Below are 26,509 nucleotides of genomic sequence, written 5' to 3'. Positions count from 1 at the left end.
TTAGAATGTGGCATTCTCAACCACAAGCAAAAGTTGAGGCAAATAGTATAGATGCATTTAAGGGGACATTGGAAAAGCACACAAGGAAGAAAGGAATAGAAGGATATGGTGATGGGATTAGAGGAAATACAGTGGAGGCTCATATGGAGCATAAACACTGGTAAAAATTGAATTGTTTCTGTGCTTCAAGTCTTTGGCTGTTTGATTCTTAAAATCATGTAGAACTTACACAAATTAATTGCTGCATGAAGTCCCTGAATACCAGTCACTCAGTTGCTGTAAATTAGCTCAGTCACAGGGCTAGAGGAAAGAACTTATGCTTAAAACTTGACCAATGACTATATATAAATGTGCCATATATCCCATTACTTTGTCCTACGAGAATAGAAAGCTTTTTTCTTAACATTGCAATGCCGTGATCACTGTCATATCTAGTATGATATATTAAACAATATTTATATTGGTATCTTAAAGTTTATCACCTTCTCTATCTTCACAATTTCAAAAAACAATTATGAATTAGTCTAATTTCCCACTAAGGGAATCCAAAAAAAACCCAATGGAAAATGGTATTCTTATTCACATCGAGAGACTGAGATTTAGTTCAAAGTTCTTCTTAATAAAATTAGCCAATGCAGTGAAGAAATACATTTTAATTGAAAAGTTTTACATCTGAATGGCAAATATACTAAATGTCAAAAATACAACTTTACAATATCAATTTAGATTTGTGCTTTCATTTTGCAAAGCATTTTAAATGTTTAGGATATGACATTAAACCATAGTCCCATCTGTGTTCTGGTTGCTTCCATGACACTACTTAGAGGTATGCAGAGTTCTTCTGTGTCCTCTCCAACATTCTTGCACCAAAAATATTATCTAGCCATTTGTTTCAATGCTGTTAGTGAGACCTTGCTTTGTGCAAAATGGCTTCTGCATTTTCTCATTTAACAGCAGCACAATTGAATTCACTCCAAAGAAAAGCAATTTGGGATGTTTCTGAGACACGTGATTGGATACTCATCCTTCATCAGTTTTTTCACTTTGCACTTTTGTACCACAGGCGTTCAGAGCAGTCTTGTGGCCCTGTTAATTTATCAAGGAGACTGCACCAAAAGATTTCATGGGCCCAGCAAACTACCTGAAGTTTTTTGCCTGCTAGCATTACACAAACACTCAGTAAGTAAAAATTGCTGTGCTGCAAACCTTTGGCATGGCACTACTAAACAGAGGAATTAAAAAAATGTTCTTAAACTACATTGGGGTGCAATTTTAAATGACTATTTAAACCCACCAAGCAGGAAACATTAATCATCTTATCCATCTATTTCTTTTGCTTTTTGGTTAGTGTTTCCTGCGGAAGTAATAAAAAAGTATCTCAGTCCTTTTGAGTCATAAGTTATTTCATAAATGACTATAAAAAACTGCAGTTTTCAAAAGAATTAACACAATTATCTAAACAAAATCACAATAGGAAATATGCACTAGATGAACTATCATATTTCCCATCAAAGGCACTCATTTATGTGTCACACTTTATGAAAAAAATCAATTTAAAGATTAAACTTGGTAGCAATTCACCAAGATTTCTTCAACAACACCTTCCAAACCAGAACACCCCAGCGCCTAGAAAAGGGTAGCAGGCACATGGGAAAACCACCACCTGCCAATTCCCCTCCAAGTCACACACCATCATGGTTTGAAAGTATATCACTGTTCCTTTACTTCATTTATCTTTGAAAAAATGAAAAAGCATATTTTCAACTGACTGGACATTTTGCAATTTGAACTGAGACAGGGCAGACTGCTTAAAATTGCAAGGCCACATTCCTAGGTGGAGGTGAGAAACCAACATATCACCCTCGAGAGTGTGAAGAGGCAGACATTTCCTATAATCTCGACACCAATTAAAACTCGCAACTGTCTAAAGAGACATTAAAAATGCCATATATTCTTTCACCTTTTTCTATTATTTTTCTCTAACTCCCCTTATTTCTGATGCCTGTGTGTGTGTGTGTGTGTGTGTGTGTGTGCCCTCCTAATGACTGCATGAGGGTTGAATTCTTGACATCACATTATTATTTTTTCTCAGATTTAGTTTGCTCTTTGACTCAAGAAAACTTTGCTTGATAGGCTCCTTATTGCTCACAGCTCATAGTTAAACACATTCCAATTTGGAAAACACATATCCATGTAAAAACAAAACTTAAACCTTTGTGATAATAGCTGGGGAGGTTAAATAGAGGGGGGCCCAGTTCACCCCTTCTCACCTGGTCATAAAGTGAAAATGAAGGTTTAAACATTTATACTGTGCAATAATTGGGAACAATTATTATTCAACAACACTCAGACAGCATGAGCAATGTTTAATAGTTTAAGTGGGTGTTTTTTTGGATGTTCTTGACGTCGTCATTGAGCAACATGTTAAGTTTCTTCTTTGCAATCAATCTGAGAGAGCAAAATAAAATAATCGACTATCAGGAAAATAGGGATAAATACGAATGCTACTACACCTCAATATGAAATGACTTAAACATGATATTGATCAGATGTGTTCAAGTAATTTTGTACTAAAGCCTGATACCAGTCTATTATGCAAATCAATGTCCCAGCAAGGGAATCATTTTTAATATCACTTTCCACCTTGGTTACAAGTGACACATTACAGCAGAGGAAAAGGTACATTGACATCATTGTTATATCTAACAGAAGTAGCTGTCCAGTGGGACAGTAACAATAATGAGCATTAACATTTACGTTATTAGTTCCATATGATTATTGCAATCACATAGAATAAGCATACTTTTAACCATGTTAGGAATAGGCCACATTGCCATTGCATTAAGTGATAAAGGGGATCCTGTAGATGTGGTGTACTTGGATTTCCAAAAGGCACTAGATAAGGTGCTACATCAAAGGTTACTACAAAAGAGAACATGGTGTAGGGAGTAATCTATTAGCATGGATAAATGATTGGACAACTAACAGGAAGTAGATAAATGGGATCTTTTTTGGGTTGGCAAGCTGTAACTAGTGGAGTGCCACAGGATCAGTGCTGGAGCCTCAACTATTTACAATCTACATCAATGACTTGGATGAAGGGGCTGAATGTATGGTAGTTCAATTTGCCGATGACACAAAGATAGATAGGAAAGTAAGTTGTCAAGGGGAACTACAGAGTCTGCAAAGGGATATAGGCAGGTTAAGTGGGCAAAAATTTGGCAGATTGTGAACTTGTCCACTTTGACAGGAAGAATAGAAAGTCATTATACTATTTAAATGGGGGAGAGATTGCAGTAATCAGTGGCACAGAGGGATCTGCACATCCTGGTACATGAATCGAAAAAAAATTAGTATGCAGCTACAAGAAGTGATTAGGAAGGCAAATGGAATTCTGGCACTTATTGCAAGGTGATTGGAATATAAAAGTGGGGAAGTTTTACTGCAGCTGTACGGAGCCTTGGTGAGACCACACCTGTGAAGAGTTTATCAAATAAAGAGACCCAAAAAAGATATAACTGCATTAGAAACAGGTCAGAGAAGGTTCACTTGACTCATTCCTGGGATGAGGGGCTTATCTTATGTATAAAGGTTGAACAGATTGGGCCTGTGCCCATTGGAGTTTAGAAGAATGAGAAGTAATCTTATTGAAACATAAGATCCTGAGGGGACTTGATAAGGTGGTACCAGGAGGGTATTTCCTCTTTGTGAGGGGCGGGGGGGGGGGGGGGGGGGGGGGGTGGCGGGCTGCAGAGAAAGAACTAGTGACACAGTTTAAAAACAAGAAGTCTCCTTTTTACGACTGGGATGAGGAGAAATTTATTTCCTGAGGGGGCGTTAGTATGTGGAATTCACTTCTCCAGAAAACATTGAAGGCTGGGCCATTAAATTTATTCAAGGCAGAGTTAGACAGATTTTTAATAGACAAGGGAGTCAAGGATTATGTAGGGCAGACAGGAAAATGGAGTTGAAACTACAACCAGATCAGCCAAGATCTTATTGAATGGCAGAGCAGTCTCGAAGAACCTACTCCTGCCCCTAAGTCGTATGTTCCTATTAAATGCTCTTACCTTTTCCATCTGATCCAGAAGTAGAGAGCAACAACACACAGTACCAATGTGAATGATGCTAAAGTCAAAAGGGCAATCAGTTCTGTTAAGAAATTAAGTTTGATGATCACATCGTCTCCACTCTCTGAATGTTCTGCAAGTACACAGGTCATAAATCAGCTTAGTCTCATTGAAAACAAGTCAAAAGCACTACTATTTGTCTGTTACTGTGCCATTCGTTTTACCTTGAGCCTGTGTTGCATATAAAATCACCCACTAAGTCCAAAGAATGCTCCAATAAATGTTGCCACCATTGTCACTACCACCATTATCTGCCTCCCTGAGTTAAGTCATAGGACCAGGACAGAGAAATTGCAAATGATTTATTAATCAGTTGTGGCTACTTTGTCCAAGCTTTTTTTCCACAATCTGAACCGTCAACCCAAAAATAGTTTACCTCCCTAATATTCATTAGTTTGCCTCAATGACGTTTAATTAAAAAACAATAAAGGGAAGAGATCTTCAAAGTTCCAAAGGATTTGGTCCCGAATCATTTTTCCCCAGTAAATATAAAGAGATAAAATAATTTGTCAGCTTGTTAAATTTGGCTAAGCTATCTTCCCCCCAAGAATGCAATAATTCTCCACATATAATTTAAAGTCACCGAAATATTGTGGATAATAGACTTTTACATGTGTTGCATTGATGGGCTATTTTCTGCTGGAATTCATGTAACTGAAGTTACTGCACGAGGATTATTCAGTTTCAAAATGTGTTTCTTAATTTCACATTAATGATAATGCACCTTGCTAAATGAAGACACTACTCTGAACAATAGTTCATAAGACAGAATTCTGGCATCCTAGGAAGCAAGTCCCATGGATTGCCAATTATTTCATTCTACCTGTCCTATTTATATTGCGGCAGCTTTGCTCTCAAAGCAGTTAACTATATTATGATGCTTTCCCCCAATACGGTAAAATACGACTGAAGAAACATGTAACATTTTTGTGTTTAGTTTGACATGTTATGTTGGTACTGCAATGTAAATTTTGATATAAGCTAAATATACAAAGAAAAATAATTGTAAACATTTGCATTCTATTTTTGTGCAGTGTACTTGTTGCAAAATTGTCACAAACACTTCTTACACTAGTCTCAAATTTCTGAGTAGTGGACATACCTGTCAAACATTGGATAGAGCTCCAATCACTCCAAAAGCTATCATCAGCACAAAACATGTTAACAGCTGCTCTCACACGGACACAGTACATTGTTTTAGCTGTCACATTCAGAGATGTAGAGGTGACTGGCTCAGGAATTACTTTAGACTGGAAACAAAGCACAGTTTAAAAAAAACTCCCAAGCACAGAAACAGCACCACACAATCAAAAGTCTTTCCAATAACTGCTGACAAACGATTTACAACTGGAATGTTAACCTGGTGCTTTAATGCTGATGGATGTTGTTTTGTGTATTTCCAGCAATTTGTGTTTTTATTTTGGATTAATTTTTATTAGATCACCAACATAAATCTGAATAAGTTCAAATGGCAATAACTTAAGAACTGCTAACGCTTTTAGAACTTTAGAAAAAGGACCAATGCAAGTGCAATCGAGATTTCAGGCCAAGAAGAACAGCCATTCTTAGAAAAAGGGTGAATATTTCTGAAGAAAAGGAAAGGTGGAATGGAAAGCAAAAAAAGTGACAAGATGGGGTTAAATTAGGAAGCACACATTTTGAGAGTGACACAAGAGATATTACTGAACCTTGCTGGTGTTCAAATCACAGAACTGGCAAAATTGAAACTGAATATTGGGCATAATTTTGGAACCAAATAGAGAAATGCAACAACTCTTTTCCCTTACCAATTTTCTCCAACCCTTCCTCATTATGCTTTCTGGGGAACAGTTCCAGAGGGTGCATTTAACCTCCATTCCTTATGTGAGCTTTGACAAGCAACTAGTTCAGTCCTGGGGATATCATTGCTGAACCCAGTCTGGTTTGCATTTGATGTCCACAAGTGTATTTACAGCATGTAGGCAACCTGAAGTAGGAACACTTGGTGGTTTTCCTCTCCATACCAGGGGCATTATGGTCAATAGAAGGGCACTTGGCACCAGGCCAGCTAACTTGGATTCAATCATTGATTTGTATTATGTTGAATCACAATGGAAATGAAACAGAAAAGTACACCAAAAAAGGTCAACTTTCTCAAAAAGAACATGACAGTTAAACCATTAGGAGAGTTGGTAGATGGATTCATAAAATCCAAGAGACAGCTCTGGCCAGGGAGAGGCTGCAAGAGGAGCAAGACAACAGAACTGACACTTCTGTTTAATATAACTGAAGCTTAAGACCTGTAGCACTAGGTTAGCAGAAGTTGGGAGGACATTGTCTCAGAATGCTTCAAGTTAATCCAGAAGTCAGATATAAATGTCAGAATTTTTTCTAAAGCAGAAAGCCACATGCACTGAGCTACGGAACCAGATCTGCTGGGAGAAGAAGAGTGAATTGTGCTACCTTTCATTCCAACTAAACAGGCATCAATGACTTCACTACTACAAAGACAAGTAGAAAAGTGAAAACAACAGATAGATTAGGGAGCAGCAAAATATTCTTGAACATTGTTCCAATGGCTAAGTAAATTGGAATCAATTTTGCAAGGGAAAGTTAGATAAATACATGGGGGAGAAAGGAATATAGAATATGTTGATATGATGAGATGGAGTAAGGTAGGAGGAGCAAGCTGGTGTGGAGCTCGAACATTGGCATAGACCAGTTCTACTTAATGAACAAAGAACAAAGAAAAGTACAGCACAGGAACAGGCCCTTTGGCCTTCCAAGCCTGCGCCGATCATATTGCCCGTCAACTAAAACATTTTGCACTTTCGGGGTCCATATCCCTTTATTCCCATCCTATACATGTATTTGTCAAGCTGCCTCTTAAACACCACTAGCATACCTGCTTCCACCACCTCCTCTGGCAGCGAATTCCAGACACTCACTATCCTCTGCGTAAAAAACTTGCCCCACACATCTCCTTTATAGTTTTCTCCTCTCACCTTAAATCCATGTCCACCCTGGGAAAAAGTTTCTGACTATCTACTCTGTCCATGCCACTCATAATTTTGTTAACATCTATCAAGTCGCCCCTCAATCTCCGTCACTCTAGTGAGAACAATCAGAGTTTCTCCAACCTCTCCTCATAGCTAATAACCTCCAGACCAGGCAGCATCCTGGTAAACCTCCTCTGCACCCTCTCCAACACCTCCATATCCTTCTGGTATTGTGGTGACCAGAATTGCATGCAATATTCCAAGTGTGGCCTAACCAAGGTTCTATACAGCTGCAGCATGACTTCCCAGCTTTTATGCTCAATACCTCTGCCAATGAAGGCAAGCATGCCATATGCCTTCCTGACTACCTTATCCACCTGCGTTGCCACTTTCAGTGACCTGTGGACCTGTACACCCAGATCCCTCTAATGGTCTGTTTCTGTGTTGTACATTCTTTGGAAGTTGAGACAATTGACACAGTATTGTTTGATGGAAGTGCAGATTGAAGAATCAGTGCAAAACAGGTCAGTTCACCAGATACACAATCATAATGACTGGAAGATTGGCAGCGGGGAGCCATAGATCTATGCCTCATTCTTTAATCCCTATACCTACTGAACAAGACTAAGCACTAAAAGCCTCACCTCAGAATATCTAATTTACTGTGCCAAGCAAGAAGCAACTTTGCAGGAGTTTTGAATTGTTTTTTCAAGTAATTAATTTCCCTACCTCCCAGTCAGAGCTTTTTCCACAGAACTGCACTTCATATTTCATACAGTGAAGCTTCATTTTGCCAGCTGGAGGCTCCCATTGGATATAAATGGTATCTGTTCTTGATGAGGTCAGGCTGACCTGGTTAGGGGCTGCTACCTTAACTGAAGTGCAACAATTTATGAGTACAGCCACAAGCATCAATTCAATAGAAGCTAAACATATATAAAGGCCATTTCATGTGATTGATTTGATGATGTTAAATTGCATTCATTTAGTATTTAGTTTGTTGGAACCCTCGCACTCTTAGCAGGTAATAGTGCAGGACAACATACCTGCAGTTCTGTGAGGAGCAATGTATAAGGAGGCTCTGCTTCTTTAGGGAGCTGTCACAGAGTTGTCACCACATGCAACAAGGCCTACAACCAGCTGCCTCAGCTAACACAGTATCTTCTGTTGCGATCAAGGTCCAAACAGTCCTAGTCGGTCATCCATTCTCATATTAAGGAGGTGACTGATGACATTTGCCAATGTAACCACTTTCATCACTTTCCCAGTGGACATTTGGAAGCAGCAAGGGTGGCTCTGGGGTGCACATACTCTGCAGACTCCATTTTGCTAGGGCTCCTTGATGCCACACTAGGTCAAATGCTGCCTTGATGTCAAGGGAAGTGACTTCACCTCACCTCCTGAGTTGAGCTCTTTAAGTTCATGTGTGGATCAAGAGCATTGGGTCAGGAGTTGAGTGCCCTTGGTGAAATCTAAACTGAGCATCAATGAGCAGGTTATTGCTGAGTAAGTGCAGGTTGATAGCACTGTCAATGACAGCTTCCATCACTTTCTGATGATCGAGATAGGACTGTTGGGCCCATAATTGTCAAAAAATCCAATCCTGCTAATGCTCCATTCCCCCACTCTACACTTGGCTCACGAGTTCTCCCAGAAACCTTTATTCAGTGGTCAAATTCATTCAGATCCATGGTTCAACTAGAGCCCTCACTGAACAGGCCACTGGAGTCCTCAAGCAATGTTGCTGCAACCTTGTAGTATCCTGCAATACAGCCATCGTGATTGGAGGAGGGCCATGAGAAGCAATTAAAAAATGTACTTCCTCTTTAAGAGGCAAAGGCTCCCCCATCCGCCCCCCGCCCCATGTATTTCTCACACTCCCAATTGGAGAGCTGCCTCTAAAATGTACAATTAACATGGAAAGCTCCCCTTCCAATGTTAATGAGTTCTGGCCACACAAATTGATTGTGTCTCCCTTCAAATGAATCAAATGGGCAGACTAAACATTTATCCACATTTGCCAATGCAGATTTGAACCAAATATCATCCCTTATTTCTAGAAATAATTATTGTTTTGGAGTTCCTGGTATAAACAAGGGAGAGCATGGATGTGATAAGTGCCCTCTTTGAATGAGAGATGAATGTTGGCCAGGATATAAGAACTTTCTACTCCTTTTCAATTATGTTGAGGATCTGGTGCAGGTAGGAAATATATTACGTTTTCTGATATTAATGTAGATTATTTACGTCATTTTTTGTTAAAAGAAATTGTTGTCTCAAAAATGAAGTGAATAACCACAGCCCTTAAAAGGAGTACAGACCCAGAAAGTTGTAAGTTCATTTTCTGGTTTCTAACAGGTTAAATCATTTCATCCAGAGTGGCAGCTAAGGTTCAACAAGTGGGTGTAGCAGCACTAGGCTCAGACAAATCACTTCAGATATATTTTAGACATGAGAATACGCATCAGTGCCTATCTAATTGGGTGCTTAATACCTGTTAAAATGCACTAAAATGAATCACCGCCTTCAAGATAGCAGTACAAATTGAAAAATAAAATGTCTTCAGTATAAGATATAAGCTCATTTTACCTAGATCTTGAAGCTGTAATGTGTAGTATGCTGGTCTTACAGGCCCCATTGCTGAGGAGCCATTTATGCATATGTTGAAATCACTGAATTCGATGAGATCGTCACTGTGAAAATGGCAGCCAACAATATTCCCCTGATTTTTAATGTAATTATCACACTCCATTGTTTGCTCCAGCTCTTCATGCCTGTTAATATTTTTAAAATTACTTAGAACATAATTTACAGCAATGAGTACAAGGCATGGGAAGACGTGCTTAATGATATACAATAATCCTACTGGTTACATTGTACATAATTTTCTGGCAAGCAGACCCTTTTATAAAAAATTAAAATGGTAATTTTAACACTGTTTAATGTGAAAACAGTGAGCTGTTTCTACATTTTGATTCTGTTGCTGCATTTTCAATTAATCATTTCTATTTTAGCAGAGATTTACCAAGTACTATATACGCTCCTTAGATTTTCTCAAATTAACACACAAAACATCTCCCAGGACACATTTTCTAAACAAAAGATGCTACAACCAGAGTTTGTCGAACATAAATTTGAAACTTAGTCTAAGATGTTTAAATATGTTTAATTATTATGCATTGCAGCACACAAAGACCATTAGGGCAAAAGGCAAAATTAAATGCAGAAACTCTAACTTCATTATGGCTCTTTTTTTAAAGAATAAATTCAATTTCCAGCGGTTGGTTTTAGAACTACAAACATACAAATTTACTGTCAATAAAAATTATTAAACATAGCTGAGAGTTACAGCCTGAATGCATAAATTGTGATTAAGCGTTAAGTGGCAGAATTTCTAACTAAAAATTAAGGATTCGATTTTTCCCCAAAGCAGATATCGTTATTTAATTAAAAAAAAATCAAAATATATAGTTGTTTGTGAAGTGTAACATGAAATGTTATGAGCAGCAAGCAGGCAAATGGAATTAAACTAGATGATTCTGGTGGAGAACACAGTGCTGTAAACTGTATTGAAAATATTTTGGTTTTGTGCTTTGAGTGCTTTGAGATGGTTATTTTAAAAATATACACTAATTTAAAACTAGTGTATATTTTCTGATATTTCATCAATACTGCGAAAGCACTTTAACTAGCAAGTGTTACCCCAGGTGCACTTCTCTAATTATAAATACCTATTGATTGTTTAATAATTAGTTTCACTCTCATTGCCACCACAAAATTGTGACCAAGTGTTCACACCATTACTCCTCAAACTCACTTCTGGAGACCGTACATGTGCAATTAAACACAGAAATCCAGAAGATGCTGTCAACGATTCCACGCTTCCCCACAGTGTGTGCTTTTGAGGTCCCGCCCATTTCCCCCCACTGACAGCAATCACTGACAGAGATCACTGAACTGACAAGGACTTGACCATTATGCTATTGGTTTCAATGTACATACCCTTGCTGAATGAAGTGTAACTTTTTTTAAAAAAGCAGTATGCTAGGTTTGTAATTATTGCTGAAAAAAACTTCTCTGGGCCTGAAAAATTAATTTTATATTTGAAGAATTTCAAATCTCGCCATGAATATGCAAATCACATTTTAAAAATCTATATATTTAAAAGTTTATGATATTTCAACTTCTAGCTTAATGCCATATGCATCTTCAAATCATTTATTTTGCTCTCTATAAAATTAGTGTATTTTAATTCCTGGTTTTCTGTCTTTTGGAAAATGCCAAAATGATTGGCTGCTTATCCTCCTTAATGACATTACTGTTACTCAATAACTGGTGATCCCCTTGACTTGGTGTCATATTCAAATTGACACCAAAAAGAGGGATATCATTAGACTTTGTGGGCAGCTTTTTTTGAGAGTAATGGTAAGTGCTGTCACTTGCTGACTACAAAATCCTCGTCAATATAAGATCAACAACATGGGTTATGCCTCCTTTGGTGTACTCAGAAAAAGAAGCAATTCTGTGTTCCTTTTCTGATGCCTGTGATAATGCGCCAGCATATTTCCTTTTGCATGAACTATTAGCACTGTGGTACATACCAATAATAAAGTGTGTAATTGATATCATGTGGAGCACTCATTCCATTCTGCCATTTGCAGTCCATATATTCCAGATTGTAAACAATGCATTGCAAGTCCCTAATTTTGGAACCCACAGGTCCTTCGAGGGAAAAAAAAGCATTAATTGTTATATCTGTATGCATTGCGAGGTGAATCAGAAAAAAGATCATTATTCTCTTTGGAGCAAAGTGGCTGGCTACATTTTATTCACTTTAAATGAAAGTGTGTGATAGGTGGATGTGTTGTACCACATAATAATTGGAGGTATATTCAAAACAATCTGGTTTAATTGACTCAACTCCATATGTCAAATGGAAACAGCAAGTAGAAATGATTTAAAGTCACCAATGAAAGTGCTTTTGAAGTGTAATCACTGATGTATTCATGGCAAAATATTAGCCAATTTGCATACTGTAAGATCCCTCAATAAATAGCCAGTTAATCTGTTTCACTGATGTTGGTTGAAGGACAAGTATTGGCTAGGACACCAGGAGAACTCTCCTGCTCTTCTGATTATGGCCATGGATCTTTTACATCCACCAGCAAGGGTAAGATGAGGCCTTGGTTTAATGCCCCAACTAAAAAATGTCTCCAGTAGTGAATTCGGCCTCAGCATTGCACTGAAATATCAGTCTGCATTATGTGTTAAAATTTCTGGATTTGGACTTAAACCTGCTGACTAGGAAGTGTCTTAATTCAGTATTTGCATGCAGAGACATTTTAATGTATTACTTACACCAAGGCAAGCCATTAAGAAAACAGAAAGTTAACTCCTGTAGCTTTTGATAGACTTAGACAGGCAAAGAGGAGAATGAAGAAAGTGGGTAAAAATAATATAGTAAGAAGCCCTTTTTCCCCATGGCCAACCAAGTTTAGAAACTTCCATTCCCCTCTCACTTCAAGCACTAACATGAGGCACTCATGAAATCTTTGACACCAAGGGTGGTGCCATCCAAATTGTAAAACTTAAGCCTGGCATAAACAATGTTTAAGACTTTTTGCATCCTAGTTGATGGGTCCCTGAAGACTCATTTAGTGCTACATTCACATCAATGATCACAAATGTTACACTACCATTTGAATAAAAACCTCAGACTCACTGTTACGCTTCCTCGTTACATCTGGAGTATCTCGTACTGCATCGACTTCAGTCTAATACCAGGAGTTTACAATGATGCACAAATGCAAAAACTGCAGTACATCACGTCATTTCAATACCTCAACAAATATTAATATGGCCTTTCTCCTCTTACATTTACATTCTTGTGCATCTCCAACTTCTTTTGTACGTACCTGGACTCAGTTGTATTGATTGGTCATATTCAGTTTTCCAACCCGTGTCTATAATTGGCCACACCACAATAAACAATTGCACAATAATATTAATCATGGAGTATGATCATATGTTTATATCTGCAATTTAATTTGTGGTTATTCTTCAACCTTTGGAGGGATTCAGAGCATATGGGCAGTTTTAGCAGCCATCTTTAAAATATATCCATCAGAGGAGTTAGTTTCTGTCATTTAATTAGATATTGAGGAATATAAATTGACCTTCTGTATATAGATGCTAGAACCGTGCTGGTCCATGACAATTACTGGTTTAGTTAGAACAAGTTCCTGAATTAATACATTCAAGTTACTGCAAGTCATCCATCTTGGTGGGATGCTAAAGCAGTTACACTTCATAATTTGAAATAAAATATTCTTTGGATGCAGATGTCACAGGCAAGGCCAGCATTTATTGCCCTTAGCTAGTTGCCCTTGAGAGATTGGTAGTGAATTACTACTTCTTGAATTACTGAAAGGTACATGTTTATTGCGCTTGTTTATTAAGGCAATTGGAAAAATGTGAATATAAATCCAGTATTTCAAGTTACTTACCTAGAAATACAATGAAAATATTTTACTATTAATAAATACCATTGGCATTCATCACTTCACAAAGCAATAAGAGAAAATTGAGACTTGATTTCTTCTGCATGCAGTGGTTTACCTTCCATGGGTGGCCAGTACACTATTTCAACCCAGTCACTGTGTAGCTCAGTCCCATTTATACATTGTTCTTTTACGAGTGTTTGGATTTTCACTTCTATTCCCTCGTTGAGGTTAAATCCATCAGTGTATTCCAATTTTTTGGTGGTGACATGCTGTCAGAAGAGACAAATCCATCACAGATCAAAAGATACAAATATCATCCATTCAACATTTCTCATGAGTGGTAGAATGGACACTTGAATTTATTGTTTACGTAAATTCATTTCTTTGTCTGAACCAGAATTTCTGTAAAATTCTTCAGGGAGAGGAAGGATCTAAAACAAATGGAGGATTTCTTTTCATTTTTGTTTCCAAGATGAAGAACATGAAAGTGATGGAGAATTAACAATTTTATTTTCCAATTTGCTCATCCAAAGTCAACACTCTTACGTGAGGTATAACAGTCAGCTTCTATTGCCCAGCTCTAATCAGCCTAACTAGTTCCTTAGCCACAGTCTCTTAAGAAATCATTTTATTGCACCAATGTGACTATCTAAATTCCACACAGTCAGTTTTGAACGATGACCTCATGACCACTAGAATATGGGTTGAGAGTACTTGCATTCATTTCACACAGGACATTACAGCAAACAGAAAGAAGGTTTTCACCCCATCATTCTTAACAATTCACCCAGAAGCAAAACTGCTGGCTTTTCACTCACTGCACTACCAGTTTTAAAAAGCTGTTTTCAGAAAACAGATAAACAAATCACTTGTGCCAATCCTTCATGTGTATTGTTACAAGATGGCCTGAAAAAGGAACTATGAGCTGCAGTCAAAAGAATGAAAAGACTTTCATTTATGTAGCGTCTCAAAGTGCTTTACAGCCAATGAAGTGCTTTTGAAGTGTAGTCACTGTTGTAAAGTAGGAAATGCGGCAGCTGGTATGTGCACAGCAAACTCTCACAAACAGCTATGTGACAATGATCAAATAATCTGTTTTTATGATGGTTATTGAGGGATGAAGATTGGTCGGGACACCAAGGGTAACTCCTCTATTCTCCTTGGAAATAGTACCGTGGGATCTTTTACATTACCTGAGCAGGCAGATGGGGCCTTGGATGATTAGAGAAACTGTGATGACAGCAAAGAAGCCGATACAGAAGCAGACAACTTTTAAAAAAAGATCATGGGAAATACACAAGTAGATACAAACAAGTACATTAACGGTGGTTTAAACCACCTAGTGCTTGTTCTCTTTCTTTGTTCAATCTAAGTCCTTTTTCAGATATATTTCCCACCACATCAAGATGGCTTGATTTTTCAACCTCATATACCTTTGCCAAACAAATGCTACATGTAAGGCTGAGGGAACTTCATTAATTTAAGAATGTCACCAATGAGATAACAAGAAAAAAAAGACAGGAACCACTCAGGTTTCTATCCAAGGTATTATGTTGAACTTTATCAACAGAATGATTGATATTTGTGCACAGACTTTCCCAGGTATAGGTTTCAATAGTCTCAGTTGGTGTTGGGATCAGAAAAGTGACAGGTAGTTATGTCTACATTTCTCAAGGATGGCTCCTGGTGGATCAACCAAGGGGTGGCACTGATGTCCTTCAGGGAGACATACCATCCTTTCCAACTGTATCTATGACACCTCTGGTTGGGTTGTCCTATCCGCATATCTGAAGTACCCTATACAGTTAAGAGAATAGTACCTCAAGAAGATTTCTCCTAAACCGTTATTGTAGAAGGAACTTCTGGCTTGTTAACCCCCACTCCTTTCTAACTTAGTTTTGATTTAGATCACTGAGTTTTCTTCACGGGTCAAAGATAAATTTCTTGTACATGTTAATGGTAACAGTATTTTAAGATTATATGTTGGAAAACATATGTTGGTTCATTTCATATTCAATATGTTTCATTTACCTTACAGTTTGTCGAATCTACATTGCAATGGGACATCATGTACCGGACCCCACACAACTTCTTGTTGGTTAAACTTAGTGGAGCTTTCCAATGTATGTGAAGTGGACCCAGGTGGCCCAGGTCTGTGACCTGCAGATCTGTAGGTGGATCAACTGGAACAAGATAACATTTTTTACAAGAGGAACTCGCAATCAAAAGATTGAAAAGTTATGTAATTTAAGAACACATTTCAGTAAATGAACAGTATCTGATCCTGGAAGTCATACCTGAGGTTAATATCTTGGATCCAGCACTTGGCCATAAAATTATAGCAAGAAAAGCAGTAATGTTGTTCAGATCCATGGTCCAATGCCAAAAAGAACAGCTCAGTTATCTTGAAATAGAAAAAATATGCATAAATACAAATATGATACTGCCAGTTCACCATCCAGTATTATAAACTTAATCAACCATTTCCAACTCACACATTAGACATACACCCATGCTGCTTTTTTCAAATGAGTAGAACATTAAAAATATTTTGGATTGTTTAAGCAATTCTGTAACATGAAATGAGCATGATACATATGTGCTTTTGCTTGTGTTGAAGTAAAGCATAATTTAACACCTTTTTTGCACAATTTAAAGTTACTTTGCTCTGATATTTTCAATTTTTAATGATCATTTAAGAGAATGCCAGTTTGTGTTTTGTTAGACTTGGAATGTGCAACCATAATATCCAAATTACTGCACCCAAGACAAAAAAATTCAGGAGTTAAATCTTTAAGCCAAATATTGCAACATATATTTTGTCCATTATTTGCAAGCTTTATGGGATACAATGCTTTGTTGGGAGATGCCTATTTCTAAATGTGGTCAAAAGCACCAAAGCAGCACAAACACTGAGAAACAGGCATACCAGAATGAGCAAGTCAATATTTGCATTCCTCAATAATCCTCTTTTCAATTCCATTTCGTATTATAAAAGGTACATTACTGTACTCTTATATAGGTTCTGTCTTTCATATTTGTGCATTTGGAAGTGGGAGCATTAGTATGAATGTAAGACCTAGGGTGAGAGCAATACTGAGACATTGGTTTTAAGCTTTGACAAGGGAATAGCAAAGATGGTGTCAGGATCTGGGAGCATTGGGAAACTGGGAGGAGTTGTGATGTTTGGGGGCCCTGGGAGTTGGTATCATGGTTAAGAAAGAATGAAATATTGTCGATGTGCTGCTTGTTGTCTCTTAGTCAGAAAAACACACATGTGTGTGTGTAGATGCTGCTGCTTAGTCACCTCCTTATGGTTGGCAGAGAGTACCCTGAGGTGAGACCTTTCCATCTGAGTATCGTTCCATTTGATGTTATCACCTTCTAGGATCTTTGCTGCTTGCACATTTGGGATCCACATCTGTTTTTATAGATGTAGGACCCTTACTTTCTGGCCAACGTAAAGTGGTGGTAATTCAGCACCTACACTTCCATAATGAGTGTCTTTCAGCCTGTCTTGCCTCTTGATGTTTCTGGTACATTGACAATCATGGATGACTTAGTGAAGTGATGGCTTGGTAATGTGTTGCTCATTTGGCTTGGGTGCCCTGGATATCGCACAGACAATTGTTCTAGACCCTAAGGCTCGCAAGCACTTCCCTGCAGCAAAAGCCTCATATGTGTCCATCCTGTAACACACTCTCTACACCATGTTCCTTCGGCTTCTGTAGTAAATCTTTCTGGAATGTGTCAATAGGAGGGGAAGCAATGACCAGCTCTATAATGCATTCCGAGAATGCTGTATTCATAAGATTGAATTATTTTAATTTCTCTAAGTACTGACAGAAATCATCAATACATTCATTGGTTTTCTGCGTATATCACATGCACTTCAAGCAGTTTATTCTTGAATTTTCTTTAACTTTGAGCTCGTCATCTAATGTTGGCCATAACCTGTGGGATCCCACTGGTCAGATTCGGCAAACAAGAGGTATTTATTCTGCATAGCCCTTCACTTCCTACTACAATTCTGATTTTTATGGTTTGTTCTTCTGCACCCACAACTGTGTGGTCCAGGAAACTTAACTCAATTCAGTGTTCAAGTAATTTGAACTCATCTGGGACACCAGTTCATCTCAGGGAATCTTGATGCCATGAATTCAGACTTTTATTACTTTTCCTCCTAAGGAGAAAGCCTCATTATCAGAGTTTCAGCTACCTGTGATGTCAACAGAGCTGCATTGGCACCACACGAGCTGTGTTGCCTCAGCATGAGCCTCAAGCCTGCAGGTGGGAGGGACTCTGGTGATAGGTTGGCTAATGGTGCTCATATTTGGTGACAGTGGGAAAGAATCTGTGCCAAAACACAACGCTGGACTGGTCTCTCCGGCTAAGACTGCAGCTACTATTGCTCTGCAGGTTGGGGCAAAAACGGAGTGCACTTAAATCTCACTACTCACAACTTACTCTCCCAGTGCAAGAGCTATGATCTGGTCACAATGCTTCTGGCATGGCTTTCAATTCCACTATTGATTTCAGATTCTAGTCAATGCTGCCAATTCACCGCCACCGCCACCATGTTGTGTTATGTAGTTTTCAGATGAATACAAAAAGCTGAAGGGATGGCACAGAGATCAAAGCTTTATTGGGAGATGACTTCTTGTTTCTTGATTACACATTGCTGTCTGTGCAAAACTGACTAGAACCAGTGATATTACATCACTTTCTGTGATGTATATATTTACATAAGAAAATATTTTGGATAAAATATATGTTTAATACACTAACCAATATAGTATAACAGTCAGTACTCAATGTGATGTACTTTTGGGGAAAATTCTATATTTTGCATTAGAGTGATGGTCCCTTTAAGAACTATGTTTCTCTGAATGACTGTGAAAAAAATCCACTTGTTTCCAGTAACTGATCATGTGACCAAATTGCCTGGGAGATAAACAATAGGAAGAGAGAAAGAGTTTTATATTGTAAGACTCAAAAATTAAAGAATATTAGAACCATCTGATCCAATGGCTATGGTTAAGGCACTCATCATGCCTGTGCTGAACAGGGCGTGCACAACCTTGGGGCAATTGGAGAAGATTTGAATGGACAATCTTGCCAAAAGTAAGCAGAGGGCCCAAGAAATCTCAACCTTAGATTTAATCTTTGAAATGTCCCACAGGTCAAGTGGTTATTCTTCCAATTTCTAATAAGTATCTAACTTGGGCTAATTAGGGGTGCAATTCAAATGGGTGTAGAAGGAAAGTTGAGTTCAGAAATTTGATTAATGGTATAAGTAAATGTGTTCATTGTACTTTTATACTGTCTAGTTAAGCTAGAATGCACTTATTAATATTCGTGTTATTTGATTTTTGTGTAGTAACATTCTTTTGATTTGAACTGTGAAAATTCATTCTTTTGGTAAATACTTGGGTTTTCCGGATTTCCAAAAGAGAAGCATTACTGGTCTGAGATGACAACAATTGGGGACTCTAGCAAGATCACAAATTCAGATAGATATGGGTACATTGGGTTTGGTTAGGTTTTGACTAAAACAAGTTAATGGTGAAATTTACTATATTAAGCAAATAGCAGAATGGCTTTGATAATTGCTAAGGCTTTTCTGCAGATGGAAGATTTGTCCCTATAAGATTTGCAACAACTAACCAAGGTTAATAGAATTAGCAGGAGAGTTGAAGTTAGAGATAAAAAAAGATATTTGATGCAATAATACAGCATTTAGAATTGGAAGAAGTAAAGCTGATGCAGACCCAATGCAGACTAGGTTGGCTAGGATTCAATTGCAGACGAAGAAGCTTGAACTAGAAAGAAATAGAGGAAAGGCAGTTAAGGGACAAAAGAGCACAGCAAATGGAAGTTTAAAAAAAACTTGAATTAGAGGCCCAAAGAGAAAGGGAAGAGAGGCAGTTTGCCTTAGAGAAAGAAAGACTTTAGTAAAGCAAACATAGTAAATCAAGAACTAATGATTCAGGTGGTGGTTCAAATCCAAACCCGCATTTTGATTTGGCAAAGGATATTCACCTAATTTATTGAAGATGGGGATGCAAGATATTTTACCTCATTTGAGAAAGCTGTTACATTTATGGTGGCACAAGGAGACATGGACTATGATTTTGCAAAGTGTTTGGGTGAGTAAAGCAACAGATGTTTACTGAAGTCTTTTGGAAAAATTTTCAGATTACAAGATAACTAAAAATGTGGTACTTAATGCATGAGCTGGTTCTCAAGGCATAATGATTAAAATTTTGGACCATCAGAAAAAAACTGAACAAGACATTTGTAGAACATGCAAGATAGGAAGAGATGGTGTGGATGATACTGTTCAATGAAATTAGCTAAGACTTTTGAAAATGTGAGGGAGGCCATGATCCTGGAAGAATTTAGAAACAGTATTCCAGTAGCTATTAGGTCTCCGTTGGAGGACCAGGAAGTTTGTCAACTAAGGGAAGTTGCATTTTAGCCAATGGATATGTTATCTCACAAAGAAAGCTAAGCATTTAATCTCCATTTATGAACCCACAAAGGAGCTGGAAGAATCAGAAATTTGAAAATGATACTGTCTTTAAAAGGGAGGGCTAACACTTAAGATTAATAATGATGATAATATCAAAGATAAAAGTGATGTAAAGAAATCTGTATGCTTGCATTATGGTAAGCCAAGACATGTGACAGTGAATTGTTGGAAGCTTAAAGAAATACCAGTTGCAGTAGTAGGAATGTCTAAGCAGTCTTCAGAAAAGACTACATAAGTAAATGAGTAATAAAACCATAGCAATAGTACAGTTGCAAAGTGTTCTCTCAGAACCTACTACATTGGTGAATGCAATTACTCAGGACAGCCAAGAAGATTCACCTTATGAACTGATGAAGTGAGCTACTGAAAGTTATAAAAGTTTTGCTTCCAAGAGAGATGTATTCCATTACTCCTACAATGAAATAAGTAAACAAAATAATATTAAGAGATACCAGATAAATTCAGTCATTGGTGATGGCTGAAGATATGATTTGTCTTCCAGAGTGTGGTGAAAGAAAAGGCACTGATTGAGGCAGGGTGCCCTTGGGGCTTCATTCTTTTAGTAAATACTGGAGTTTTCCAATTTCCAGTAAATAAATAAATAACATTTCGGGTCTCCAGAGAGAGAAATCACAACAATGAGCACACCCCACCAATTGTTGGGTGTGACTGCCTGGTCCCATTGCTCCTCAATCCCACGTGGCTCTTTGAGTGTGCCCAGGCATTGAGTCATGCAATCCCTAGAACTGCAGCTTCTGCTAGTGCTGAGAATGCTGGTCCTATGATTGGACCAGCAGCACTTAGATGGCAGCCCAGCAATACGCATAAAATAAAAACAGAAAATGCTGGGGAAACTCAGTAGGTCTGACAGCATCTGTGGAAAGAGAAATAGAGTTAACGTTTTGAGTCAGCACAAGTTCTTCAGAGCTAAAGAGAAGTAGAAATGTGATGGAATTTTTACTGTCAGGTGCTGGGGGATGTGGTGGAGCAGGTAAAGCAGAATAGAAGGTCATCGATAGGTTGGGGCTAAGGAGAGATTCACAAAGATGTCATTGGCACAAGACAAGGAGTGTTAATGGTAGTGGTGAAGGCTAAAAAAAGGTGCTGATAGTGGCATAAAGGTAGGAAAGCAGAATGTGGTAATAGGAGAACAAGGGTCAGCACTCAAAAAGCAACATGGAACAAGTGACAGGTGGTCCTTTTGTGGGGGTGGGGTGGCAGGAGGGGGTGGTGGTAGGGGGAAAAGGATAAAAACGGGGGTTAAAACAATTAATGAATGAAAATCAGTGAAAAATAATTTTTTTTAAAAAAGGGATTAAAAGGAGTAAGGATAGAAGAGTGTGTTCATGGTCTGAATTTGCTGAACTCAATGTTAAGACCAAAGGTGCTCTGCAAAATGGTCACCCGGTCTGCACTTGGTCTCCCCAATGTAGAGGAGACCATATTGGGAGCAGCAAATACAACAGACCAAATTGAAGGAAGTGCAAGTGTTGGGCCTTTGGATGGTGAGGAGGGAGGAGGTAAAGGGGCAGACGATGCATCCTCGGCAATTACATGGGAAAGTGCCGAGGGAAGGGGATGGGATGTTGGGGGTGATGGAGGAGTGGACCAGGGTGTCACAGAGGGAACAGTCCCTACAGAATGCAGACCCGGTGGAGGGAGGTGGTGTGAGGGGAAGATGTATTTGATGGTGGAATCATGCTGGAGTTGGTGAAAATGGTGGAGGATGATTCTTTGAATGCGGAGGCTGGTGGGATGAAAAGTGAGGACAAGGGGGACCTGATCATGGTTTTTGGAGGGAGGGGAAGGGGTGAGGGCAAAGGTGCGGGAGATGTTTTGGACATGGTTGAGGTCAACCACAGTAGGGGGGAACCTCAATTAAGGAAGACATGTCAGAAGCACCATTTTGGAAGGTGACATCATCGGAACAGGTAGCACGGAGGTGAAAGAACTGAGAAAATTGTATGGAGCCCTTACAGGAAGCAGGGTGTGAGGAGCTGTAGTTGAGGTAGCTGTGGGAGTCGGTGGGCTTGTAATGAATATTGGTGGACAGTCCATCACCAGAAAGGGAGACAGGAAGGTCAAGGAAGGGAAGGGAAGTGTCAGAGATGGAGCATGTGAAGGTGAGAGAAGGGTGGAAATTGGAAGCAAAATTGATAAATTTTTCCAGGTCGAGGCAAGCGCATGAAGTGGCACCGATAGTTATCGATGTACTGAGAAAAGAGTCGCGGGAGGGGGCCTGAGCAGGACTGGAACAAGGAATGTTCCACATACCCGATAAAGAGACAGGCATAGCTGGGCTTATGTGGGTACCCATAGCCACACCTTTTATTTGGAAGAAGTGAGACAAGTTAAAGGAGAAATTGTTCAGTGAGAGAACAAGTTCAGCCAGACAGAGGAGAGTGGTGGTGGATGGGTTTGTTCAGGCCTCTGTTTGAGGAAGAAGAGGAGAGCCCTCAGATCATCACAGTGGGGGATGGAGGTGTAGGGTGATTGGACGTCCATGGTGAAGAGGCAGCGGTTAGGGCCAGGGAACTGGAAATTATTGTTATGATGTAGGGCATCAGAGGAATCGTGGACATAGGTTGGAAGAGACTGGGTAAGGGGAAAGAGAACAGAGTCAAGATAGGAAGAAATGAGTTCTGTGGAGTAGGAACAGGCTGACACGATCGGGCTACCGGGACAGTCTTGTTTGTGGGCTTTGGGAAGGAGGTAGAAGCAGGCTATCCAGGGTTGGGAGGCTATGAAGTTGGAAGCTATGGAGGGAAGATCTCCAGAGGAGATGAGGTCAGTGACAGTCCTGGAAACAATGGCTTGATGCTTAGGACCCCCGCACCACCACCAGCAACTCTTATTGCAGTATATTGATGACTGCTTTAGTGCCGCTTCATGTGTTTGTCTGGTCCTGGAAAAAATTATCAATTTTGCTTCCAATTTCCACCCCTCTCTCACCTTCATATGCTCCATCTCTGACACTTCCCTTCCTTGACCTTTCTATTCCCATTTCTGGTAATAGACTGTCCACCAATGTTCATTACAAACCCACCAACTCCCACAGCTACCTCAACTACAGCCCCTCACACCCTGCTTCCTGTAAGGACTCCATTGCATTCTCTCAGTTCCTTCACCTCTATCGCATCTGTTCCAATGGGGCCACCTTGTAGAATGGCGCTTCTGACATGTCTTCCTTCTTCCTCAACTGAGAGATCCTTCCCTACTGTGGTTGACAGAGCCCTCTACCATGTCTGATCCATCATCCGCACCTCTGCCCTCACCCCTTCCCCTCCCGGACCATGATAGGGTCCCCCTTGCCCTCACTTTTCACCCCACCAGCCTCTGCATTCAAAGAATCATCCACCGCCATTTCCAGCATGATACCACCACCAAAAAGATCTTCCCCTCACCCCACCCCTCCCTCGGCAGCATTCCATAGGGACTGTTCCCTCTGTGACACCTTGGCCCACTCCTCCATCACTCCCAACACCACATCCCTTTCCCATGGCATCACAGAAGATGCAACACCTGCCCCTTTACCTCCTCCCTCCTCACCAAGAGCCCAACACTTGCACTTCCTTCTATTTGGTCTGTTGTATTCGCTGCTCACAATAGAGTCTCCTCAACATTGGAGAGACCAAACGCAGACTGGATGACCATTTTACAGAACACCTTCGGTCTGTCCGCAAGCATGACCCAGGCCTTCCTGTTGCTTGCCCTTTCAAAACACCACCCTGCTCTCATACCCACATGTCCGTCCTTGGCCTGCTGCAATGTTCCAATGAAGCCCAGCGCAAACTGGAGGAACACCCCATCTTCCAATTAGGTACTTTATAGTCTTCCAGACTTAATATTGAGTTCAGCAACTTCAGACCATTTCCTTTTCTATCCTTGCCCCTTTTCAATCCTTTTTTAAAAAATTATTTACTTATTTTCATTCGTTGTTTTATCCCTTTTTAAACCCTCTTTTTAACCCCTTTCTTTTACCCATTTCCCCCTCCCCACCCCCACAAAATGGCCATCTGCAACTTGTTCTACCTTGTTCTTTCAGTGTGCTGACCCTCTGCTATTTACACATCCTGCCTTCTTACCTTTGCCACTATCAGCACCTTCTCTAGTCTTCACCACTACTATTAACAGTCCCTTTGTATGCTGCCCAAGACATCTTTGTCAATCTCTCCTTAGCCCCCACTGACCTTCTATCCTGTTTTTCCTGTTCCACCTCCCCCCCGACCCCAAACAGGGTGAGGGGCGGAATTTATACTTTCAGCCCCCACGGCGGGTTTTCTGCCGTCCCAGTAAAAATCAGCCCAATATTCCAATAAGTGTTTGGCATCCATATTCTTACAAAAAATGTATAAAGGAATATTTTTTTCTTTCATGGATGTCGTCCAGCTTCCTTCATCTTTGGATTCAGAACCCAAACAGGATTAGAGAAATTTGGCATTAATTTTATGAACCGAAGGAAAAGCCTAACATGTCCGAATCGCAAAGATTAAACGCAGAACCTCACCTGAAAAGCAAGGCCATCACCCTCACCAGCCAATTCCTTTCTAGACAGTGGCATACAATAGTTAAATAGAATTACAAAACAATTTCATTTCAACCATTCAATTACGTGGCACAACAACGTGAGAGATAGTGGAAAACTCCGATTACATCATCAGTGTATACCGAACCTTAAACTCCAATGCCGCAATGGAAAGTGACAAACTATTTTTGCCCTTCAGAAATTGTTAGTACTTTATCCTAATGAGCCACTGCACTGCTGCATTCAGCCCTCACCCACTTTTCCATTATCTTCATCGTATAATTTTATTGAATCGATGTGTATCGTATTATGTATCTTCCGTTTAACTACTTCGGATACAAAGGCATACAATGTTATTTTGACAAAAATACCGGTGCTGCTTGCGCGCTATGTGATTCCCGGGAATAAACAGAATTTATATATGAATTCTGAAATGGGGAGATACTAAACATTGGTTCGTGTTAAATCATACACCCAATTTCTATTTATATCGCAGCGGAGACCGATCAACGAAATAGCAATCAATATTAATACATAGACTCTACGACATAGCAGATCGATCGCTTTGAAATTCCATTACAGTTCACTGATTCACAGAAAATTAAGCCAAACATACTTACAATGCAGACAACTACTGTGCCGATTCCGTTTCGTCGAATATGTGGTAAGGAAGCTAAAAAGTGCCGCGCAAACCCATTAAAATTAAAAACCCGTACTCACCTTGCGTGTCCTTGGTTCCTCGGTTCGGATGCCGGTCTATCTGACAAAACCCACACAGGATGCAACAGATATGTGGGGCTCCCACTCCCCCACGGTACTGGATTTCATTTGAATTGCAACCAGTATTTCTAGTCACTCGTTTTCTAAATAAGTGATGTGCTAACCTGTTTAATTATCGCTTCATCAATTGCTCGTTATCTGCCGTAATTTTGATTTAATATGGTTGGCCAATGAATAATAGATTATCCCAATCACTCTGGCCCTTTTCCAAAATAAGACCTCCACCTTTAGAGGCAGTGATTCATTCGACGCAGCAACTTGTGATGCCAGATACCTACTCTCATTTAAATAAACAACGGCACGCCCTTCAATTAAGTAAGAATCACTGAATCAGAGCAAGGGGAATGTAGCCTTGACGATTCCCCCTTCTCTCTTTCCTAATCGGTTTGGTTTGGTATCAAACCGGTATACATTGATCAAGAAGACATTTTTTTTGTTAAAGCTTCAAGTTGTAGATGAATATTGGTACGAAGATTTTGTAAAAAGTATTAGATTACAATTTGCGCATGATGGGTGTCGGTATGAATCGATAAACATCAATTTAAAATTCAGTTATAACTGGATTTATTTATTTTAACTTACTCATTTAACTTCTATAGTGTTTCAATTGGTTGTGTCACATCACAGCAAGCATGATGTAGACAGATAAGAAATTATGATGTACCTTTAAGCAAACGCTGGACAATGTCCTAAAAAGATCACCGAAGACCAGAAACCGTGATTTGCTTCAGAAGTAATGGCGAATTTAGTAGCGGTTGCTTAATTAATGTGCCACTGTTCAGCAACTTACCGCCAGGGAGGGAAAGGCAAGAATGGTGAATCGCCACGACACTATGGTCGATTTGTACGACTCAGCTAGTTTCGCATTTTGCTGTTCTCTACATTTCTTATACAGTATGGCTGCAAATGTTCCTTTTGAGCTGACGTGAAACAGCTGTTGACTCTGAAAACACTGGAGTACTGCACCCTGCTCATCATAAATGATACACGAACTGTAAATCAACAACTGCAGATCAACACTTTCATTTGCCGAAAGCATACTGCTGAAGAAAACGTTT

The 26,509-nt window shown here is 39.4% G+C and overlaps 1 protein-coding gene across 11 annotated transcripts; it reads right to left on the bottom strand.

Moving 5' to 3' along the window:
• Positions 1–635: 635 nt before the first annotated feature.
• LOC121281780 (interleukin-13 receptor subunit alpha-2-like) lies at positions 636–26,342 on the bottom strand. 11 transcript variants are annotated; one of them, XM_041194757.1, is made up of 13 exons: positions 26,116–26,195; positions 24,654–24,693; positions 20,486–20,558; positions 15,909–16,015; positions 15,643–15,794; positions 13,727–13,880; positions 13,024–13,071; positions 11,710–11,830; positions 9,698–9,882; positions 7,838–7,983; positions 5,233–5,380; positions 4,071–4,203; positions 636–2,448 (listed from the first exon to the last, which is right to left on the bottom strand). In XM_041194757.1, exons 4-13 carry the CDS (start codon positions 15,982–15,984, stop codon positions 2,367–2,369), a joined length of 1,245 nt encoding a protein of 414 aa, XP_041050691.1. In that variant the 5' UTR covers positions 15,985–16,015; positions 20,486–20,558; positions 24,654–24,693; positions 26,116–26,195; the 3' UTR covers positions 636–2,366. The 11 variants fall into 11 exon arrangements, with proteins under 11 accessions (XP_041050691.1, XP_041050690.1, XP_041050686.1 ...); XM_041194756.1 differs by lacking the exon at positions 26,116–26,195 and adding an exon at positions 25,556–25,716; XM_041194752.1 differs by lacking the exon at positions 26,116–26,195 and adding an exon at positions 25,392–25,544.
• Positions 26,343–26,509: the final 167 nt, after the last annotated feature.

This window comes from Carcharodon carcharias, chromosome 9, assembly GCF_017639515.1.
Source record: "Carcharodon carcharias isolate sCarCar2 chromosome 9, sCarCar2.pri, whole genome shotgun sequence".
NCBI classification, from domain to species: Eukaryota; Metazoa; Chordata; class Chondrichthyes; order Lamniformes; family Lamnidae; genus Carcharodon; species Carcharodon carcharias.
This window is presented reverse-complemented; position numbering and strand designations above follow the sequence as displayed.

Bases quoted from the DNA above. Each gene is read 5' to 3' on its own strand.
- LOC121281780 (XM_041194759.1), bottom strand. From the start codon at position 15,984: ATGGATCTGAACAACATTACTGCTTTTCTTGCTATAATTTTATGGCCA. The intron at 11,831-13,023 runs GTACGTACAAAA...TTTCCCTCGAAG, and splicing joins ATCAATACAACTGAGTCCAG to GACCTGTGGGTTCCAAAATT. The intron at 7,984-9,697 runs GTAAAATGAGCT...GTTGCACTTCAG, and splicing joins ATTACAGCTTCAAGATCTAG to TTAAGGTAGCAGCCCCTAAC.